General features: G+C 66.5%; 3 protein-coding genes across 3 annotated transcripts; 1 reads left to right on the top strand and 2 right to left on the bottom strand.

Annotated features, from left to right (window-relative positions):
- Positions 1 to 586: 586 nt before the first annotated feature.
- On the bottom strand, positions 587 to 5,398 carry LAMTOR1 (late endosomal/lysosomal adaptor, MAPK and MTOR activator 1). Its single transcript, XM_064144139.1, has 5 exons — positions 5,248 to 5,398; positions 4,432 to 4,577; positions 3,474 to 3,551; positions 2,352 to 2,478; positions 587 to 1,351 (listed from the first exon to the last, which is right to left on the bottom strand). The coding sequence occupies exons 1-5, from the start codon at positions 5,287 to 5,289 to the stop codon at positions 1,259 to 1,261; spliced, it is 486 nt and encodes a 161-aa protein (XP_064000209.1). The 5' UTR covers positions 5,290 to 5,398; the 3' UTR covers positions 587 to 1,258.
- A 5,063-nt stretch (positions 5,399 to 10,461) lies between these two features.
- On the top strand, positions 10,462 to 12,788 carry TOMT (transmembrane O-methyltransferase). Its single transcript, XM_064144136.1, has 3 exons — positions 10,462 to 10,723; positions 11,377 to 11,573; positions 12,390 to 12,788. The coding sequence occupies exons 1-3, from the start codon at positions 10,462 to 10,464 to the stop codon at positions 12,708 to 12,710; spliced, it is 780 nt and encodes a 259-aa protein (XP_064000206.1). The 3' UTR covers positions 12,711 to 12,788.
- Positions 12,789 to 15,056: 2,268 nt separating this feature from the next.
- LOC135175766 (erythroblast NAD(P)(+)--arginine ADP-ribosyltransferase-like) lies at positions 15,057 to 18,865 on the bottom strand. Its single transcript, XM_064144057.1, has 4 exons — positions 18,818 to 18,865; positions 17,752 to 18,520; positions 15,457 to 15,495; positions 15,057 to 15,355 (listed from the first exon to the last, which is right to left on the bottom strand). Exons 1-4 carry the CDS (start codon positions 18,863 to 18,865, stop codon positions 15,276 to 15,278), a joined length of 936 nt encoding a protein of 311 aa, XP_064000127.1. The 3' UTR covers positions 15,057 to 15,275.
- Between the last annotated feature and the right edge of the window lie 1,864 nt (positions 18,866 to 20,729).

Here is a 20,729-nt window from a genome sequence, read left to right as displayed (position 1 = left end):
AGACACGGACGGGGCCGCGGGGATGGGGGTCACGGAGGGGCTGCCGGCGGCTGCAGGAGCGTGGGCCTCAAGTCCACTCCAGCTCGGGGAGCCGGGGGAGAGGAGGGGCAAGGGACACGCGTGGGGGCACAGGGAGGGGCGCCTGGAGGCGTTACAGGGAGGGGCTGGGGGAGGGGGAATCACCGGGGGTAAAGGGACACGCGTGGGGCCCTGGGGAGAGGAGATGTCACTCTGGGCTGGGGGGGGAGGGGGAGCACCCCCACTTCACCCACCCCCAAGCCCCCCCAAATCTTCACCCTCTCTGCCCCATCAGCTCCACCAAGGTAGGACCTCAACCCCCCCCCGCCATAACTGCTGGTGGGGAGGGGGAGGTCTGCCCTGGGCCCCACACGGAGGAGCAAAGAGCCCCCTGGTGTGCGGGGGGGGGGGCAGAACAGAGAAGCCTTCACCGGGAGAAACAGCTCCAGTAGGTGCCAGTAACCAGCTGGGAAGTGATTAAGGGGGGGGGGGGGGGGGAAGGGGTAGGGGGCTCCAGGGATGTGATTTTGCCCTACCCCCCCCCCTCAAAAACGAGGCAAGCATAGGCTGGAGGTTGAATTTGTCTCTACTGTGGCCAAAAAGAATCATTAAAAGGCAACAAAAAACAAGGGTCCAAGATGTAAAAATGACCTTGGGGGGGGCTGGGGGTGGGGGGAGTGGCACAGGGAGGGGGTAGAGAAGCCACCAGCGCCCCCCCAAAAATAAACCACCTGCCTTCCTCCAACCCAAAACAATGAGGAGGGCCCTGGGGTGGTCTCTGTCCACATCCTTTAACCCCCCCCCCCCCCCAAAAAGGATGAGGAGGGCCCTGAGGTGGTCTCTGTCCATGTCCTGTGCCCCCCCCAACCCAAAATGATGAGGAAGGTCCTGGGGTAGTCTCTGTCCATGTTTTGTGCCCCCCCCCCAAAATGATGAGGAGGGTCCTGAGGTGGTGCCCCCCCCCAACCCAAAACAATGAGGAGGGCCCTGAGGTGGTCTCTGTCCATGTCCTGTGTCCCCCCCTCCCCCAAAACAACGAGGAGGGTCCTGGGGGGGGGGGGGGGATGCTTCAAGACAGCCACAAAAGCCAAAACAACCTCAAGACCCCCCCAAAAAAAACCCCAAACCGACAAAAAAAAAACCTCAACCAAAAAATAATCAACCAAAGAGCCCCCCCGAGCCCCCCCCCTGAGGAAGTCCAAAGGTGCTGAAGCTGCAGCAGGGCCGGGGGGGGGGGGGCTCAGGGGATGCCAAACTGCACCACCAGCTCCTCCTTGGCATCCACTCGGATCTGGGAGAGGGCACTGAAGGCATAGGCAGCGACCCGGGACACCTGCGGGCACAGGAGGGGCTGCTGGGGGCCTCAGGGGGCACTAGGGGGGCCTCAGAGGGTCACTGGGGGCTCTTGGGGATACACAGGGCTGCTGGTGGCCTTGGGGACACACACTGGGGGCTGCTGGGGACACACACTGGGGGCTGCTGGTGGCCTCGAGGGGTCACTTGGTGGCCTTAGGAACACACACTGGGGGCTGCTGGTGGCCTCAAGGGGTCACTTGGTGGCCTCGGGGACACACACTGGGGGCTGCTGGTGGCCTCAAGGGGTCACTTGGTGGCCTCGGGGACACACACTGGGAGCTGCTGGGGACACTCAGGGCTGCTGGTGGCCTTGGGGACACACACTGGAGGCTGCTGGTGGCCTCAAGGGGGGGTCACTTGGTGGCCTTGGGGACACACACTGGAGGCTGCTGGTGGCCTCAAGGGGGGGGTCACTTGGTGGCCTTAGGAACACACACTGGAGGCTGCTGGTGGCCTCAAGGGGGGGTCACTTGGTGGCCTTGGGGACACACACTGGAGGCTGCTGGTGGCCTCAAGGGGGGGGTCACTTGGTGGCCTTAGGAACACACCCTGGAGGCTGCTGGTGGCCTCAAGGGGGGGTCACTTGGTGGCCTTGGGGACACACACTGGAGGCTGCTGGTGGCCTCAAGGGGGGGGTCACTTGGTGGCCTTGGGGACACACACTGGAGGCTGCTGGTGGCCTCAAGGGGGGGGTCACTTGGTGGCCTTGGGAACACACACTGGAGGCTGCTGGTGGCCTCAGGGGGGGGTCACTTGGTGGCCTTGGGGACACACACTGGAGGCTGCTGGTGGCCTCAGGGGGTCACTGGGGACTCTTGGTGGCTTTGGGGACACACACTGGGGCTGCTGGTGGCCTCGGGGGATGCTGATGGCTTTGGGGGGGGGGGTCACAGGGGGCTGCTGGTGGCCTCGGGGGATGCTGATGGCTTTGGGGGGGGGGGTCACAGGGGGCTGCTGGTGGCCCAGGGGCCCCTCACCTGCTGCAGGTCTGCGAAGGGCACAGGGTCGCTGGCCAGGACCTGGTGGGGCTGGTTGGTGAGGGAGGGCAGCAGGGGCAGCTTCTTCCAGTGCGTCAGGGAGGAGCTGAGCATGGCCAGGCGGGTGCTGGGCACGGGGCAGGGCACAGCGTGGCTGGCACCGCCGCGGGCACTGCGCTGCACCAGGGCCCTGCCCCCGCCAGCGCCCGCCCGGCCCCGCACCGCTGGGGGCACTGGGGGCCACCACGGGGGGACCCAGCACTCAGAGACTGGGGGGGGACAGGGATCCTAGCACTGGGGTACCTGGGGGGGACTGGGGACCCAGCACTGGGGTACCTGGGGGGGACACTGGGGGCTTCAAACTGGGGTGGGGGATGACTGGGATCCCATCACTGGGGGTACTGGGAGCTTGATACTGGGGGGCACTGGGGGCTCATCACTGGGGTCCCAGGGGCTTGACACTAAAGGGGTTGGGGTCCCATCACTGAGGTACCAGGAGCTTGATACTGGTGGGGTTGGGGTCCCAGGGGATTGGTACTGGGGGGGGCCCAGGTGTCATCACTGGGGGGAACTGGGGTCCCATCACTGGGGGTACTGGGAGCTTGATACTGGTGGGGTTGGGGTCCCAGGGGATTGATACTGGGGGAGGCCCAGGCCTCATCACTGGGGGGAACTGGGGTCCCAGCACTGGGGTACTGGGAGCTTGCTGTGGGGCTGTGGGTCTGGGGTGCCAGCGCTGGTGCCCTGTGGGTGTTGATACTGGCACCAGAGCTCTGTCACTGAGGGACTGAGGTCTGCACACTGGGGCTGGGGTCCCCATACTGGCACTTGATGGGTCCTGATACTGGGAGCCTGGGGTCCCAAACTGGGGAACTGCACTCTTGATCCTGGGGCTGAGACTCTCACCCCCCACCCCCACCCGCAGATGAGGAGCCCCCCAGGCTGGCACTGCCCCCACCCCTCCTCATCATTCCCAGAGGCAGTCTCAGGCTCTCCACCAGAGCCACCCAAAGAGTGCCAGAACGGGGCGGGGGAGGTGGGGAGGGGACCCCTGCTGCCTGCCAGCCCTGGGCAAGGCACTCAGGGAGGCTGCAGCCCCGGGCAGGGGGTGCCAGGCCCCACCTGTACTGCCGAGCCCTGTCCATGTACTCGTGCTGCTCCATGCCCTGCGAGTCCGCGGCCGACACGTCGATGATGTTGCTGGGGAGAGAGACAGCAGGGAGGGAGCCTGGAGGGGATGGAGCCCAAGCCCGGCCCCAGCCCTGCCCAGCACCACCCACCCACGGCCTCAGCACCACCCCTTGCCAGCCCCTCCAGCCATGGCCACTGCACCACTGCCCTGGGCAGCCTGGCACAGGCCTGGGCAAGCCTCCAGGGGCACAAAGTGCTCCTCAGGCACAAGCTCCACCTGCCCTGGCACAGCCTGAGCCCATCTCCTCTGGGCACAGCCCTCAGCACAGAGCTTGGCCCCAGCTGGCTCCAGGCTGCTGCCAGGCAGCAGAAGGCTGAGGCTGGTGCTGAGGAGCAGCAGAGGCAGCAGCAGGGCACTGCTTGGCCACAGCCAGGGGTGCCAGGGAGCTGCAGAGCCCCACAAGGGCTGCCCTCAGCCTCCTCTGCTGCAGCCTCAGCCCTGCCCCAGCTCCCTCAGCTGCTCCTCACAGCTCCTGCACAGCCTCCTCCTGCTCCTCCACACCCTTGCCCAGCTCTGCTGCCCTGCTCTGTGCCCTGCCCCAGCCCCTGCAGCTGCTCCTGCCACTGCTGTGCCCAGCCCTGCCCCCAGCCTGCCAGCTGTGGCCTCCCCAGTGCCCAGCCCAGGGGCACCATCCCTGCCCTGCTGCTGCTGCCCACACCACTGCTGCTCCCTGCCAGGCTGCTGCTGCCCTCCTTGCCCACCTGGGCACTCCCTGGCTCCTCTCCAGACACTGCCAGCAACCTCCCCCCAGACCTTTTCCAGCCTGGAGCCTCCCTGGGCTTGCTGCCAGCCCTCAGCCCGGTCGAACCTCATCCCCCTGCCCTCAAGCCACGGCTGCAGCCCGGCCAGGTGCCCGTGTGCCCCCCACGCCCCCGGGCAGGCTCTCACATGGCGGTTTTGGCGAGGATGGAGGACAGCATCGCCTGCTCGTCCGTGCGCGCCGAGGGCAGGCTGTGGTAGCTCTGCTCGGCGCCGTTCAGCGCCTTGCTGGGGGGGGTGGCCGCCGGCTCCAGCAGCCGCTTGGTCTCCTCCTCCTGGGGGGCCAAGGAAGAGGACGCTCAGAGCCCATCCCCTCCCCTCCGCCCCTACCGGGGATGCCCGGGGAGGGGCTGGCCCCGGCTGCCCGCAGCGGGTTGAGTTTCGGTGGGACAGGTGACAGCTCTGCCTGATCGTTCCCCCCCGGCCCCTATCCCACAAGGAAAAGCTGGCACCGACCCCGTCACCACCGCGGGGCCTCTCCCGGGCTTACGCCGGCACCGGGGCACGGCCAGCAGGGTCGGAACCCCTCCCGACCCCCCCAGAACACAGCCCGGGGAACCGGTGGGAGCACGAAAGCAGGCAGGATCCCGGAGCCGGGTTGGGAGAGGACAGCATCGCTGCCGGCACGGTGCAGACACCACTGCCTCAGCCCCGGCGAAGGGGTCGCGGTCCCCGGGGGCTGCTCTGCACGCCGAGGCGGGCAGGCGGGCGACCCACCCTCCGCCTCCCCGGTACTGCCACCCGCCCCGCGTCAGACAGCGCCGGGGGAGACCCCTCCGGGCGCCGGCAGAAGGGCCGAGGCGCAGCATAAAAGCAGCGAGGGGAACAGCCGCCGGTCTGGCGCTCCCGCACCACGCCGTGACGGGGACAGACCCCCGGGACTGCCCCGGGACTCCCCCCGGGACTGCCCCGGGACTGCCCCGGCGCCGGTCCCGCGGCTCGCACCTGGTCGGAGGCCTCTGCCTCGCTGCTGTAGCAGCAGCCCATGGCGAGGCGCAGCAGGGCCGGGCCGGGCGCGCAGCGGCTACGGTGTCCGGGAGGGGCCCTGCCGCCCCGGTCACGTGACGGCGGGCAGGGCGGGGCCGCCGCCGCGCGCCCCCCGCCGCCCTCGTGACCCGCCGTGGCGTCACGTGAGCGGAGGGGCAGGGGCCAATGGGCTGACAGGGGCGCGGTCACGTGAGGGGGAGCCAATCAGCGCGCGGGAAGGAGGGGGCAGGGCGGGGCGAGAGCCGCTCGCGGGGGCGCGCGCGGGGGCGGGCGGGGCGCGCGCGGCTGGGCGCGAGGGGGGCGCGGGGGGGGGCACAGCGGCACGCGGCGGCGGGCGGTGCGCGCGTGCGGCGGCGGCGGTCACGTGGCGGGAGGGAGGTGCGCGAGGGCGGCGGCGGCGGCCGCGGCTGGCGCCCCCTGGCGGACAGGGCAGGGAACTGCCTGCAGGTGCTGCCCCCCGGCGCTCCCAGTGCATCCCAGTGCATCCCAGTGCTTCCCAGCGCTCCCGGTGCTCCCAGTGCATCCCGGTGCTCCCAGTGCATCCCAGTGCTCCCAGTGCTTCCCAGCGCTCCCGGTGCTCCCAGTGCATCCCAGTGCTCCCAGTGCATCCCAGTGCTCCCAGTGCTTCCCAGCGCTCCCGGTGCTCCCAGTGCATCCCAGTGCTCCCAGCGCTCCCAGTGCTCCCAGTGCATCCCAGCGCTCCCGGTGCTCGCAGTGCATCCCAGTGCTCCCAGTGCTCCCAGTGCTCCCAGTGCTTCCCAGCGCTCCCAGTGCATCCCAGTGCTCCCAGCGCTCCCAGTGCTCCCAGTGCTTCCCAGCGCTCCCAGTGCATCCCAGTGCTCCCAGCGCTCCCAGTGCATCCCAGTGCTCCCAGCGCTCCCAGTGCTCCCAGTGCTTCCCAGTGCTCCCAGTGCATCCCAGTGCTCCCAGCGCTCCCAGTGCTCCCAGTGCTTCCCAGCGCTCCCAGTGCATCCCAGTGCTCCCAGCGCTCCCAGTGCATCCCAGTGCTCCCAGCGCTCCCAGTGCTCCCAGTGCTTCCCAGCGCTCCCAGTGTGGCCAGTGTTCCCTGTACTCTTCGTGCGCCAAATGCTCCCGGTGCTCCCCAGTGCTCACAGTCTGGCCAGTGCATCCCAGTGCTTCCCAGTGCTTCCCGGTCCTCCCAGTGCTCCCAGTGCTTCCCAGTGCTCACAGTGCTCCTAATGCTTCCCATTGCTCCCAGTGCTCCCAGTGCTCCCATTGCTCCCAGTGCTCCTAATGCTTCCCAGTGCTCCCATTGCTCCCAGTGCTCCCAGTGCTTCCCAGTGCTCCCAGTGCATCCCAGTGCTCCCAGCGCTCCCAGTGCATCCCAGTGCTCCCAGCGCTCCCAGTGCTCCCAGTGCTTCCCAGCGCTCCCAGTGTGGCCAGTGTTCCCTGTACTCTTCGTGCGCCAAATGCTCCCGGTGCTCCCCAGTGCTCACAGTCTGGCCAGTGCATCCCAGTGCTTCCCAGTGCTTCCCGGTCCTCCCAGTGCTCCCAGTGCTTCCCAGTGCTCACAGTGCTCCTAATGCTTCCCATTGCTCCCAGTGCTCCCAGTGCTCCCATTGCTCCCAGTGCTCCTAATGCTTCCCAGTGCTCCCATTGCTCCCAGTGCTCCCAGTGCTCCCAGTGCTCCCATTGCTCCCAGTGCTCCTAATGCTTCCCAGTGCTCCCAGTGCTCCCAGTGCTTCCAGTGCTCCCAGTGCTCCTAATGCTTCCCATTGCTCCCAGTGCTCCCAGTGCATCCCAGTGCTCCCAGCGCTCCCAGTGCTCCCAGTGCTTCCCAGCGCTCCCGGTGCTCCCAGTGCATCCCAGTGCTCCCAGCGCTCCCAGTGCTCCCAGTGCTTCCCAGCGCTCCCAGTGTGGCCAGTGCTCCCTGTACTCTTCGTGCGCCAAATGCTCCCGGTGCTCCCCAGTGCTCACAGTCTGGCCAGTGCATCCCAGTGCTTCCCAGTGCTTCCCGGTCCTCCCAGTGCTCCCAGTGCTTCCCAGTGCTCACAGTGCTCCTAATGCTTCCCATTGCTCCCAGTGCTCCCAGTGCTCCCATTGCTCCCAGTGCTCCTAATGCTTCCCAGTGCTCCCATTGCTCCCAGTGCTCCCAGTGCTCCCATTGCTCCCAGTGCTCCTAATGCTTCCCAGTGCTCCCAGTGCTCCCAGTGCTTCCAGTGCTCCCAGTGCTCCTAATGCTTCCCATTGCTCCCAGTGCTCCCAGTGCTCCAAATGCTTCCCATTGCTCCCAGTGCTCCCAGTGCTCCCATTGCTCCCAGTGCTCCTAATGCTTCCCAGTGCTCCCATTGCTCCCAGTGCTCCCAGTGCTCCCAGTGCTCCCATTGCTCCCAGTGCTCCTAATGCTTCCCAGTGCTCCCAGTGCTCCCAGTGCTTCCAGTGCTCCCAGTGCTCCTAATGCTTCCCATTGCTCCCAGTGCTCCCAGTGCTTCCAGTGCTCCCAGTGCTCCAAATGCTTCCCATTGCTCCCAGTGCTCCCAGTGCTCCAAATGCTTCCCACTGCTTCCAGTGCTCCCAGTGCTCCCAGTGCTCCAAATGCTTCCCATTGCTCCCAGTGCTCCCAGTGCTCCAAATGCTTCCCAGTGCTCCCAGTGCTCCCAGTGCTCCAAATGCTTCCCATTGCTCCCAGTGCTCCCAGTGCTCCCAGTGCCTCCCAGTGCTCCCAGTGCTCCAAATGCTTCCCATTGCTCCCAGTGCTCCCAGTGCTCCCATTGCTCCCATTGCTCCCATTGCTCCCAGTGCTCCCAGTGCTCCCATTGCTCCCATTGCTCCCAGTGCTCCCAGTGCTCCCATTGCTCCCATTGCTCCCACTGCTCCCACTGCTCCTCTGTGCTCCCACTGCTCCCACTGCTCCCAGTGCCTGCCCTGTCCTTCCTCCTCCCCCGCCCCCTGGGCACGCCGCCGGCGCCTGCAGTGCCCCCCCAGTGCTCCCAGTACGAGGAGCTCAGCCCCCGGGACCGGACCCCAGCCCCAGGGAGGGGACTTCAGCCTCAGGACCCCTCCCGCAGCCTCATCGCCCACTCTGGACACAGCCTGACCCCTTCCCAGTCCCATCCCCGACCCGTGCCGGTAACCGGAGCCGCTTCTGGACCCTCTGCCCCCACCGACGCCGGTAATCGGAGCCGGTTCTGGACCCTCTGCCCCCACCGACGCCGGTAATCGGAGCCGGTACTGGGCCCTCTCCCCCCCAACCTGTGCCGGTAATCGGAGCCGGCACTGAGCCCTCCGCCCCTCCCACGCCGGTAACCGGAGCCAGTGCCCGCTGCGGTGTGCCCATCAATAATTGAGGTGGCACCGGAGGGCTCCGCAGCCGTCAGGTCCTGCTGCCCGCAGCCCGGGCTCAGGTAAGTGCCTGCCCCTGCCCTTTGCCCCCTGCCCAGCGCAGGGACCCCCACAGCGCCCAGAGCCCAGCGACAGAGGGAGGCTGGGCTGGCATCGGTGAGTTGGCACCAGCCTGGCACCACCCATTGCCGGTGCCCCAGGGGCAGGACCTCAGCCCCAGGACCTAGCCCCCTCCCCAGCCCCAGGACCAAGCCCCCTCCCCAGCCCCCAGCCCCCAGCCAAGTACCATCCCCCGGACCCAAAGCTCCCTTCCCAGTATCAATCTCCCCTCCCCAGCATCAACCTCCCCAGCATCAACCTCCCCAGCATCAACCTCCCATCCCCAAGCCCCCTCCCCGGTATCAATCTTCCTTCCCCATCCCCAAGCCCCCTCCCCAGTATTAACCTCCCCTCTCCATTCCCACACTCCCCTCCCCAGTACCAATTCTGCTTCCCCAGTACCAAGCCCCCCTCCCCATCCCATCCCCAAGCTCATATCCCATCCTTGAGCCCCCATTCCACTACCAAGCCCCCAGCCCCAGCTCCATATCCCTCTCTCTATCCCATCCCCAAGCCCCCAGCCCCAGCTCCATATCCCTCTCTCTATCCCATCCCCAAGCCCCCAGCTCCATATCCCTCTCTCTATCCCATCCCCAAGCCCCCATCCCCAGCTCCATATCCCCCTCTCTATCCCATCCCCAAGCTCCCATTCCCAGCTCCATATCCCCCTCTCTATCCCATCCCCAAGCCCCCAGCCCCAGCTCCATATCCCCCTCTCTATCCCATCCCCAAGCCCCCAGCCCCAGCTCCATATCCCCCTCTCTATCCCATCCCCAAGCTCCCATCCCCAGCTCCATATCCCCCTCTCTATCCCATCCCCAAGCTCCCATTCCCAGCTCCATATCCCCCTCTCTATCCCATCCCCAAGCCCCCAGCCCCAGCTCCATATCCCCCTCTCTATCCCATCCCCAAGCCCCCAGCCCCAGCTCCATATCCCCCTCTCTATCCCATCCCCAAGCTCCCATTCCCAGCTCCATATCCCCCTCTCTATCCCATCCCCAAGCTCCCATTCCCAGCTCCATATCCCCCTCTCTATCCCATCCCCAAGCCCCCAGCCCCAGCTCCATATCCCCCTCTCTATCCCATCCCCAAGCCCCCAGCCCCAGCTCCATATCCTCCTCTCTATCCCATCCCCAAGCCCCCAGCCCCAGCTCCATATCCTCCTCTCTATCCCATCCCCAAGCCCCCAGCCCCAGCTCCATATCCCCCTCTCTATCCCATCCCCAAGCCCCCAGCCCCAGCTCCATATCCCACTCTCTATCCCATCCCCAAGCCCCCAGCCCCAGCTCCATATCCCCCTCTCTATCCCATCCCCAAGCTCCCATCCCCAGCTCCATATCCCACTCTCTATCCCATCCCCAAGCCCCCAGCCCCAGCTCCATATCCTACTCTGTATCCCATCCCCAAGCCCCCAGCCCCAGCTCCATATCCCCCTCTCTATCCCATCCCCAAGCCCCCAGCCCAGTACCAAGCCCCCAGCCCCAGCTCCATATCCTCCTCTCTATCCCATCCCCAAGCCCCCAGCCCAGTACCAAGCCCCTAGCCCCAGCTCCGTATCCCCCTCCCCAGCCCTGCACCAAGCCCCCAGCCCCAGCTCCATGCCTCTCCTCCCATCCCATCCCCAAGCCCCCAGCCCCAGCTCCATGCCTCTCCTCCCATCCCATCCCCAAACCCCCAGCCCCACTTCCACGCCCCCCTGCCTATCCCATCCCCAAGCCCCCGGCTCCGTGCCCACCTCTCCCCATCCCCACCCCCCCCCTTCTCCCCAGCATGGTGTCTGCCGCCATCGCCTTGGCCTTCCTCCCGTTCCTCCTCACGCTGCTGCTGCGCTACCGCCACTACCTGCTGCTGCTGTACTGGGCGGTGCTGCTGGGCTGGCTGCGGGACCGCCTCAGCGGCGTGCCCCGGGAGCAGAGGGCGTTCCAGTTCCTGCTGGCACACGCCGTGCCCGGCGACCCCCGCCACGTCCTGCAGACCTTCGACCGCTGGAGCCAGCAGCGAGAGCACCTCAGCTGCGTGGGGCCCGTCAAAGGTCAGCCTCGGGCACCCGTGCCAAGGCGGCTGCTGGGCACGGGGGTGGGGCTGGGGGAGGGGGGAAGGGAATGGCCCTGGGACGCCTGGCATGGTTGGGGCATCGCCAGTGGGGTTGGGGCATCGCCAGTGGGGTCGGGGCATCACCAGAGTAGATGGAGCATCGTTGGCATGACTCTGGCACTGTTGGCATGGCCATGACACCATCGGTATGGCCACGGCATCCTTGGCATGCCTGTGGTACTGTTGGCATGGCCGTGGCGTGGTTGGCATGGCTGGGGCACCACCAGTGCAGCTGCAGCTTCACTGGCATAGCTATGGTGGTTGTGTGGCTGTGGCATGACTGTGGCATCACTGCCGTAGCCACGGCTCCATCAGCACCACCCTGGCACCTCTGGCTCAGCTGTGCCACCACGAGCACAGCCCTGGCACGGTTGCAGTGGCTGTGGCATGACTGTGGCATCACTGCCGTAGCCACGGCTCCATCAGCACCACCCTGGCACCTCTGGCTCAGCTGTGCCACCACGAGCACAGCCCTGGCACGGTTGCAGTGGCTGTGGCACTCCACCCTGCCCAGAGATGGAGTGGCAGGAGGTGGGTGCCGCCACTTGGTGGGCACCTTCTGGGCGCTGAGGTGGCCTCTGCCCCGCGCAGGGCGCATCGTGGAGCGGCTGCTGGCCGAGCGGGCACCGCTGTGGCTGCTGGAGCTGGGCACCTACTGTGGCTACACCACCGTGCTGCTGGCACAGGGCATGCCCCCCGGTGCCCGCCTCTACACCGTGGAGGTGAACCCTGAGCACGCAGCCGTGGCCGAGAAGGTGCTGAGGCTGGCAGGCATCGACGAGCAGAGGGTGAGGATGGGCACAGGGGCACTGAGGAGGTGCCAGGAGGACTTCGGGGGGCTGGGGTAGGGCCAGGAAAGACGAAGGAAGCTGGGCAGGGGTCTGCAGGAGGGCACCGAGCGGGGAGGAGGGGAGCTGCGGGGGGGGAGGGGGAGGAGGGGATAGGATGGGAGGGGTGGGAGGGGAGGAATGGGAGGGAAGGGGATGGGAAGCGGAGGGAAGAGATAGGAGAGGGTGGGAGGGGAGGGATAGGACGGGACGAGAGGGGAGGGAGGGAAGGGATAGGAAGGGAGGGATAGAATGGGAGGGAAGGGATAGGACGGAACGGGAGGGGAGGGATAGGACGGGAGGGGAGGAACAGGACAGGAGGGGAGGGACAGGACGGGATGAGGTGGGAAGGGACTGGACGGGAGGGGAGGGAAGGGACAGGACGGGAGGGGAGGGAAGGGACAGGACGGGAGGGGAGAGAGGGGACGGGACGGGAGGGAAGGGACTGGACGGGATGAGGTGGGAAGGGACAGGACGGGAGGGGAGGGGAGGGACAGGACGGGAGGGGAGGGGAGGGACAGGACGGGAGGGGAGAGAGGGGACGGGACGGGAGGGAAGGGAAGGGACTGGACGGGATGAGGTGGGAAGGGACCGGACGGGAGGGGAGGGAAGGGACAGGACGGGAGGGGAGGGACAGGACGGGAGGGGAGGGACAGGACGGGATGAGGTGGGAAGGGACAGGACGGGAGGGGAGGGGAGGGACAGGACGGGAGGGGAGGGGAGGGACAGGAGGGGAGGGGCTGCGCCGTGCCCCACGCGTGGCGGTGCCCGGCGCAGGTGCAGCTGGTGGTGGGCACCCCGGAGGCGGTGATCCCGCGGCTGCGGCAGCAGCACCGAGTGCCGCAGGTCGACTTCGTCTTCATGGCTCACTGGAAGAGCTGCTACCTGCGCGACCTGCGCCTGCTGGAGAGCCACCAGCTGCTGCCCGCCGGTGCCACCGTGCTGGCGGACAACGTCCTGTGCCCGGGGGCGCCTCACTTCCTGCAGTACGCCAGGAGCTGCGGCAGGTTCCGCTGCAGGCTGCACCGAGCCAGCCTCGAGTACTTCGATGCCATCCCCGACGGCATCGCCGAGCTCCGCTACACCGGCACCGCCTGAGCCGCCCGCCCGGGGCGCCCTGGGCACCTGCCGAGCCGCCCTGCAGCCGCCTGCCGGGCACCCTGGGCACCTGCCACGGCTTAGCCACCCTGCAGCCTGCTGTCGGGCACCCTGGGCACCTGCCACGGCCGAGCCGCCCTGCAGCCGGCTGCTGGGCACCCTGGGCACCTGCCGTGGCTTGGCCATGCTCCAGCAGGCTGCTGGGCACCCATTGAGCCACCCTCCAGCAGGCTCCTGGGCACCTGCCATGGCTTAGCCACCCTGCAGCCAGCTGCTGGGCACCCTGGGCACCTGCCATGGCTTGGCCATGCTCCAGCAGGCTACTGGGCACCCATTGAGCCACCCTGAAGCAGGCTGCTGGGCACCCTGGGCACCTGCCACGGCTTGGCCACCCACCAGCAAGCTCCTGGGCACCCATTGAGTCACCCTCCAGCAGGCTCCTGGGCACCTGCCACGGCTTGGGCACCCTCAGCTCCAAAGATGGCTCTGGCAAAGGAAGGCCTGGTGCTGGCTGCTGTGCTTTGTGGTGGGAGGTTGGCACGGGGGTGTCCAGCAGGGAGGGCTTGGGCAGTGGATGAGGGCACAGAGGGCACCTGCAGCCACTTTGCTGGGAGGAGTGGAGACAGCCCAGCAGGTACTGCCAGCCTGGGCAGGTAGTGCCAGCCTGGGCAGGCTGAGAGCTGGAGGTGAGGAAGCTCCTGAAGGGCAAACAGGGCCAGGGCAGGGTCCTGCCCCTGGGGTGGGCACAGCCTCCTGCAGGAGGGGGCACCTGCTGGGGAGCAGCTGCCAGCAGGAGATGGGGAGGTGCTGGGGGGGGGGGCACAAGGAGGTGCCCAGGAGCCAGCAAGGGACACGGGGGGGGGGGGGGGGACAAGGAGGGCAAAGGTGCCCTGGAGGGGGCATGGAGCAGAGTGTGGGCAGCAGCAGCAGCAGGGGCAGGGAGGTTCTGCTGCCCTCTGCTCTGCCATGGGGGAGGGCACAGCTGAGTGCTGGGGGAGGGGGCAAGAGGCTGAGGGCTGGCATCTTCTGGGTGGTGCCAAGGGGTAAGGGGCTCTAAGAGGCAGCCAGGAGGTGGCATGAGGAGGAATTTGGTTGGGGTGAGGGCGCTGGAGGCCTGGCACAGGCTGCCCAGAGAGAGGTTGTGTGGAGAGCTTCCAATCCTGCCCTGGGCACGGTGCCCCCTCGGGCAAGCTGCTGTGGGTGCCCCCCTGGCCTGGTTGAGCTCCCTGGCACCAACTCTGGGGCTCCATGGTGCCAGCCCCAAAATTTGGACTCCTTTCCTGAACCCTCCAAACCTCCAGCCCTGCCCAGTGCCAACACCTCCTGTGCCCACCACGGTGCCCGCCGCGGCGGGAGGGAGCCTCGCCAGCGCTCCTCGCCCCTACTGGTGCCAGCAGGGTGCTGGGTGAAGGATCTGGGGCGGTGCCCAGGGGCAGGGGCAGGGCATCCACCGGTCCTGGTCCTGCTCTGCGCCTCCCATGTCCGCCTGGAGGGGGAGGAAGAGGAGAGGAGGAGGAAGAGGAGAGGAGGAGGAAGAGGAGAGGAGGAGGAAGAGGAGAGGAGGAGGAAGAGGAGAGGAGGAGGAAGAGGAGAGGAGGAGGAAGAGGAGAGGAGGAGGAAGAGGAGAGGAGGAGGAAGAGGAGAGGAGGAGGAAGAGGAGAGGAGGAGGAAGAGGAGAGGAGGAGGAAGAGGAGAGGAGGAGGAAGAGGAGAGGAGGAGGAAGAGGAGAGGAGGAGGAAGAGGAGAGGAGGAGGAAGAGGAGAGGAGGAGGAAGAGGAGAGGAGGAGGAAGAGGAGAGGAGGAGGAAGAGGAGAGGAGGAGGAAGAGGAGAGCGAGAGGACGAGGAGAGGAGAGGAGAGGAGAGGAGAGGAGAGGAGAGGAGAGGAGAGGAGAGGAGAGGAGAGGAGAGGAGAGGAGAGGAGAGGAGAGGAGAGGAGAGGAGAGGAGAGGAGAGGAGAGGAGAGGAGAGGAGAGGAGAGGAGAGGAGAGGAGAGGAGAGGAGAGGAGAGGAGAGGAGAGGAGAGGAGAGGAGAGGAGAGGAGGAGGAGCAGCCCTCCGGCGCGGGTAGTGCCCACACGACCTCGGGGTGGTGCCCACACCCCTGTGCTGCCGAGAGCTTGGAGCAGCCTGGAGCAGGAGATCCCTGCCCGGGATCCATCCCTGACCTTCTCCTGTGCTGCTGAGGGCAGGAGCAGCCTGGAGCAGGAGATCCCTGCCCGGGATCCATCCCTGAGCTTCTCCTGTGCTGCCGAGGGCAGGAGCAGCCTGGAGCAGGAGATCCCTGCCCGGGATCCATCCCTGAGCTTCTCCTGTGCTGCCGAGGGCAGGAGCAGCCTGGAGCAGATCTTTGGCCCATGGCTGTGCCAGGACTTTATTCCTCTGGGGGCAGGGAAAAGTGGGGGCCAGAGCAGCAGGCTGGGCAGGGGCACCCCCAGACTCAGCCCTGCCGTGGGTGCCCGTCCCTGGCGGAGCTCCGCCGCATCCTGCATCCCCAGCTCCGGGAGAGGCTTCCGTTCCCGGTGCCCGTTCCCGGCCGCGGGTCGCTGTCCTCGGTGCTGCCCTGGCTCAGTGCCCCCCCGGCGGCGCCAGGGCCGCGGCTGCCAGCAGCACCCACAGGTGCGGGGGGGCCCCACGGATGCTCCTGCCTGGGGGTGCCAGAGGCGAGAGAGGGAGTCAGGGAGAGGCAGGAGCGGGGGCACCCGGGGGGCTCCCCAGCCGCGGCTGCAGGGCCAGGGGCTGGGCTCACCTGAGCTGAAGGGGCAGGGGTGGCTCTGGCACCGCTTCTCTGCCGAGGGAGCAAACTCTGTCTGCATGGCCAGGCCAGGCCAACCCAACGCATCCCAACCTCTTCCAGCCCATTCCAGTCCAACCCAACGCATCCCAACCTCTTCCAGCCCATTCCAGTCCAACCCAACGCATCCCAACCTCTTCCAGCCCATTCCAGTCCAACCCAACCCATCCCAACCTCTTCCAGCCCATTCCAGGCCAACCCAACGCATCCCAACCTCTTCCAGCCCATTCCAGTCCAACCCAACCCATCCCAACCTCTTCCAGCCCATTCCAGTCCAACCCAACCCACTGCAGCCCAACCCAACCCATCCCATCCCATCCCATCCCATCCCATCCCATCCCATCCCATCCCAACCTCTTCCAGCCCATTCCAGTCCAACCCAACGCATCCCAACCTCTTCCAGCCCATTCCAGTCCAACCCAACCCAGCCCACTGCAACCCAACCCAACCCACTGCAACCCAACCCAACCCATGCCAACCCACTGCAACCCAACCCAACCCATGCCAATCCAATTCAACCCAACCCAACCTAACCCAACCCACTGCAACTCAACCCAACCCATACCAACCCAACCCAATCCATCCCAACCCATCCCAACCTAACCCAACCCACTGCAACTCAAACCAACCCATCCCAACCCAACCCAATCCATCCCAACCCATCCCAGCCTAACCCAACCCACTGCAACCCAACCCAACCCATGCCAATCCAATTCAACCCAACCCGACCTAACCCAACCCACTGCAACCCAACCCAACCCATGCCAATCCAATTCAACCCAACCCAACCTAACCCAACCCACTGCAACTCAACCCAACCCATACCAACCCAACCCAATCCATCCCAACCCATCCCAACCTAACCCAACCCACTGCAACTCAAACCAACCCATCCCAACCCAACCCAATCCATCCCAACCCATCCCAGCCTAACCCAACTCAGTCAAATGCAGCCCAATCCATCCCAATGCAACCCGACCCAGCCCAACCCATCCCACCCAGCTCCAACCCATCCCAACCCATCCCACCCAACTCCAACTCATCCCAAACCATCCCACTCCAATCCAAGCTGTCCTAACCCAGCCCAACTCAATGCAGCATCAGGGACCCCTCTCAGGGCTGTGCTCAAGGCTGAGAGATGTGCCAGGGGTTGGTCTGTGATGTCTGCAGGCATGGCACACCTGCCACGGGCATGGGGACCTGGCCAGGCTGCAGCCATGGGCGAGGGCAATGGCATGAGGGCACTGAGGGCAGGAGCTGGTACCTGGCCCTGGGGCACCACCAGCTCAGGAGGCCTCCAGGCTGGGGGCAGAGTGGCTGGAAAGGGCCTGGGAGGGGGGTTGGTGGCAGCAGCTGGAGAGGAGCCAGGGGGTGCCCAGGTGGGCAAGGAGGGCAGCAGCAGCCTGGCATGGAGCAGCAGTGGTGTGGGCAGCAGGAGCAGGGCAGGGCTTGTGCCCCTGGGCTGGGCACTGGGGAGGCCACAGCTGGCAGGCTGGGGGCAGGGCTGGGCACAGCAGTGGCAGGAGCAGCTGCAGGGGCTGGGGCAGGGCACAGAGCAGGGCAGCAGAGCTGGGCAAGGGTGTGGAGGAGCAGGAGGAGGCTGTGCAGGAGCTGTGAGGAGCAGCTGAGGGAGCTGGGGCAGGGCTGAGGCTGCAGCAGAGGAGGCTGAGGGCAGCCCTTGTGGGGCTCTGCAGCTCCCTGGCACCCCTGGCTGTGGCCAAGCAGTGCCCTGCTGCTGCCTCTGCTGCTCCTCAGCACCAGCCTCAGCCTTCTGCTGCCTGGCAGCAGCCTGGAGCCAGCTGGGGCCAAGCTCTGTGCTGAGGGCTGTGCCCAGAGGAGATGGGCTCAGGCTGTGCCAGGGCAGGTGGAGCTTGTGCCTGAGGAGCACTTTGTGCCCCTGGAGGCTTGTGCCAGGCCTGTGCCAGGCTGCCCAGGGCAGTGGTGCAGTGGCCATGGCTGGAGGGGTTGGCAAGGGGCAGAGCTGTGGTGCTGAGGCCGTGGGTGGGTGGTGCTGGGCAGGGCTGGGGCCATGCTTGGCCTCCATCACCACTGAGCTCTTTTCCATCCCATCCCACCGCAGACTCCTCTGGCCCCTTGCAAGCCCCAGCAGCAGCTGGCTGAGGACCCCCAAGGCCACAAGCAAGCCAAGCTGCCCCCATCCTCCTCCCTTCCCCCTCCCCTTGCCCTGCAGGGTTGGTGGCAGCGATGCCAGCCCCGCGCCGGGCAGGAGCCCCCCGCAGGGACCTTCACCTTTCACGAACTCGCAGTTGTAGTTGCTGTGCCCCCCCCGGGAGCGGAGCTCGATCAGGGCTGTGCCCCCGGCCTGGCTGACGCTGAGCACCTCGAAGCTCTCGAAGGGGGGGATGAGGACCTCGTCCTCCTCGGGGTAGAAGGAGAAGTCCCGCACGGCGACGCCGTAGCAGGTGCGCAGGCAGAAGAAGCTGTCCCGGCCGAAGGCTGCGGCGCTGCCGTTGCTCGTCGAGGCGGAGGCGAAGTGGCCGAAGCGGACGGCGCTGCCGGGCCGGGCGCGGAAGCGGACGCCCCGCACCCCGCGGTACACCCGGCGGCAGCGCGGCGGCTGCGCGGCCCCCAGCGCGGCCAGCGCTCGGCTGAGCAGAAAGTGCAGAGCCTTGAAGGGGAAGGAGCGCAGGTAGTGCCCGCGGGAGCGGCCGCCCTGCCGCACGGCCGCGTTGAAGCGGCGGTGCAGGGCGCCCTGCTGCGTGTACGCCAGCAGTGCCAGCGCCTGCTCGGGCACCAGCGCCGCGGGCACCCTGCCCCGACGGCTGCGCCACTCCTCGGCTGCCAGCGCCCAAGCCTCGGCGTACTGCCTGTCGCTGCTGAGCTCGGCGCGGTTCAGCTCCGCCACCTCCTCCTCCATCAGCTTGCTGCAGCCTTGGTACTGGTCGTCGAAGGCCGTGGGGGCCATGTCCAGCTCCAGCTCCATGACGGTGCTGAGCTCCTGCTGGGGCGCAGGGGTCGCATCCAGCCCCAGCTGCTTGACGGTGCTGAGCTCCTGCTGCTGCAGAGGGGCCACATCCAGCCCCAGCTCCTTGGTGGTGCTGAGCTCCTGATGCTGCAGAGGGGCCACATCCAGCCCCAGCTCCTTGGTGGTGCTGAGCTCCTGATGCTGCAGAGAGACCTTGCCCAGCCCTGGCTCCTTGGTGGTGCTGAGCTCCTGCTGCTGCTGCTGCAGAGGGACCTTGCCCAGCCCTGGCTCCTTGACGGTGCTGAGCTCCTGCTGTGGCAGAGGGACCTTGCCCAGCCCCAGCTCCTTGGTGGTGCTGAGCTGCTGCTGCTGCAGAGGGCTGCAGGTGGCCGAGGCTTGGAGCAGCAGCAGCAGCAAGGCCAGCAGCAGCCACTCCATGGCGGGGCAGAGGTTCCCTGGGTGGCTGCAGGGCCCAAAGCCTCCCCTGTGCCTTTTTATAGCTCCCCAGCTGAGGTCACTCAGGCTCAGCTCCAGGTCCCCCCTCCGGCAGCTCTTGGTTCCTTTTATGGTCCCTCACCCCTGCCAGGAGCTGCACTCGGGGCAGCTGCTACCACCTCCTGCCAGCCTCGCTCAGGGAACTCCCCTGAGATAAACCTCCCAGCTTGGACTGCCTCGGGGGGCTCCTCAAAGGTCCCTCTTGGCTGCTACCAGCTGCGGGCCCAGCCTGGCAACAGAGGGTAGAGCTCCAGCAGCAGGCAGTGGAGCTCCAGCAGCAGGTGGATGGGAAGGAGGTGATGATGATAATGGATGGAGAGAAGATGACGGTGATGGAGATGGAGAGAAGGTGATGGAGATGGAGAGGAGGTGATGGAGATGGAGAGGAGGTGATGGAGGTGGAGAGGAGGTGATGGTGATGGAAAGGAGGTGATGGAGATGGAGAGAAGGTGATGGAGATGGAGAGGAGGTGATGGTGATGGAAAGGAGGTGATGGAGATGGAGAGAAGGTGATGGAGATGGAGAGGAGGTGATGGTGATGGAGAGGAGGTGATGGAGATGGAGAGGAGGTGATGGAGATGGAGAGGAGGTGATGGTGATGGAGAGGAGGTGATGGAGATGGAGAGGAGGTGATGGAGATGGAGAGGAGGTGATGGTGATGGAGAGGAGGTGATGGAGATGGAGAGGAGGTGATGGAGATGGAGAGGAGGTGATGGTGATGGAGAGGAGGTGATGGAGATGGAGAGGAGGTGATGGAGGTGGAGAGGAGGTGATGGAGGTGGAGAGGAGGTGATGGTGATGGAGAGGAGAGCTGAGGAGGAACTCCTGGAGGGTCTCCAGCCAGTTGCTGCCCTCCCTGGGTCCTTCCCTCACAGAACCCAACCATGGTGGTGGTGCTGGGAAGGCAGCTCTGGAGCCCACACAGTCTGACCCCCCCTGCTCCAGCAGGGCACCCACAGCAGCCTGCCCAGGGGCACAGTGCCCAGGGTGGGTTGGAAGCTCTCCACAGAAGGAGGCTCCACAGCCTCTCTGGGCAGCCTGCTCCAGGCCTCCTCCACCCTCACCACAAATAACTTTGTCCTGATGCCACCTCCTGAGTGCCACTTGGTGTCCCTTGGCCTGTCCCTGGGCACCACTCAGAAGATCCCTACACAGCCCCTGGAGCTCTTCAGCAGGAGCCTCCTGAGGTCTCCTCTGTGTCACCCAGCACAGCTCAGCAGCACAGCTCAGCAGCACAAGCCTGGAGGCTCAGAGCCAAGCAAGTGTGACCATGGGCACACCCCAGGGCAGGTGGCACCGTGGGGCCACCACATGACTGCTGCAGGTGGCACTGCTGCAGGAAGCCTGAGGAGCAGAAGTGAAATCCCCAACCCCCCACCACAGGCTCCCACCAGACCCCCTGGCTGCAGCACCTGCTGCTACCCTCCACAGAACCCAGGTGCCACCACCCCCCTGCCACCCTGCCCTCCCCTGGGCACCAACTGCCCCTGGCCACAGCTGGCAGGACAACTTGATGGGATAAGAGGGCCCAGAGAGGTGGGGCTGAGGCTCTCCTGCCAAGGAGCAAGGGGCAGGATGAGGGGAGATGGCCTCAGGTCCCCAGGCAGGAGCAGCTCCAAGGGCTCCAGGCAGGAGCAGCTCCAAGGGCTCCAGGCAGGAGCAGCCCCAAGGCTCCAGGCAGGAACAGCTCCAAGGGATCCAGGCAGAAGCAGCTCCAAGGGCTCCAGGCAGGAGCAGCTCCAAGGGATCCAGGCAGGAGCAGCTCCAAGGCTCCAGGCAGGAGCAGCTCCAAGGGCTCCAGGCAGGA

Source organism: Pogoniulus pusillus, chromosome 6 (assembly GCF_015220805.1).
Source record: "Pogoniulus pusillus isolate bPogPus1 chromosome 6, bPogPus1.pri, whole genome shotgun sequence".
Taxonomy (NCBI): domain Eukaryota; kingdom Metazoa; phylum Chordata; class Aves; order Piciformes; family Lybiidae; genus Pogoniulus; species Pogoniulus pusillus.
Note: the sequence above shows the minus strand (reverse complement) of the source record. Positions and strands in the feature narration are given on the sequence as shown.

Excerpts from the sequence above, each read along its gene's own strand:
- TOMT (XM_064144136.1), top strand. The coding sequence starts at position 10,462 with ATGGTGTCTGCCGCCATCGCCTTGGCCTTCCTCCCGTTCCTCCTCACG. Across the intron at positions 10,724-11,376 it reads CTGCGTGGGGCCCGTCAAAG|GGCGCATCGTGGAGCGGCTG; the intron begins GTCAGCCTCGGG and ends TGCCCCGCGCAG. Across the intron at positions 11,574-12,389 it reads CAGGCATCGACGAGCAGAGG|GTGCAGCTGGTGGTGGGCAC; the intron begins GTGAGGATGGGC and ends TGCCCGGCGCAG.
- LAMTOR1 (XM_064144139.1), bottom strand. The coding sequence starts at position 5,289 with ATGGGCTGCTGCTACAGCAGCGAGGCAGAGGCCTCCGACCAG. Across the intron at positions 3,552-4,431 it reads ATCCTCGCCAAAACCGCCAT|CAACATCATCGACGTGTCGG; the intron begins GTGAGAGCCTGC and ends CTCTCTCCCCAG. Across the intron at positions 2,479-3,473 it reads GACAGGGCTCGGCAGTACAG|CACCCGCCTGGCCATGCTCA; the intron begins GTGGGGCCTGGC and ends CCCCGTGCCCAG.
- LOC135175766 (XM_064144057.1), bottom strand. The coding sequence starts at position 18,865 with ATGGAGTGGCTGCTGCTGGCCTTGCTGCTGCTGCTGCTCCAAGCCTCG. Across the intron at positions 18,521-18,817 it reads TGCTGCTGCTCCAAGCCTCG|CAGCAGGAGCTCAGCACCGT; the intron begins GCCACCTGCAGC and ends GCCCCTCTGCAG. Across the intron at positions 15,496-17,751 it reads CAACTGCGAGTTCGTGAAAG|AGAAGCGGTGCCAGAGCCAC; the intron begins GTGAAGGTCCCT and ends CTCCCTCGGCAG.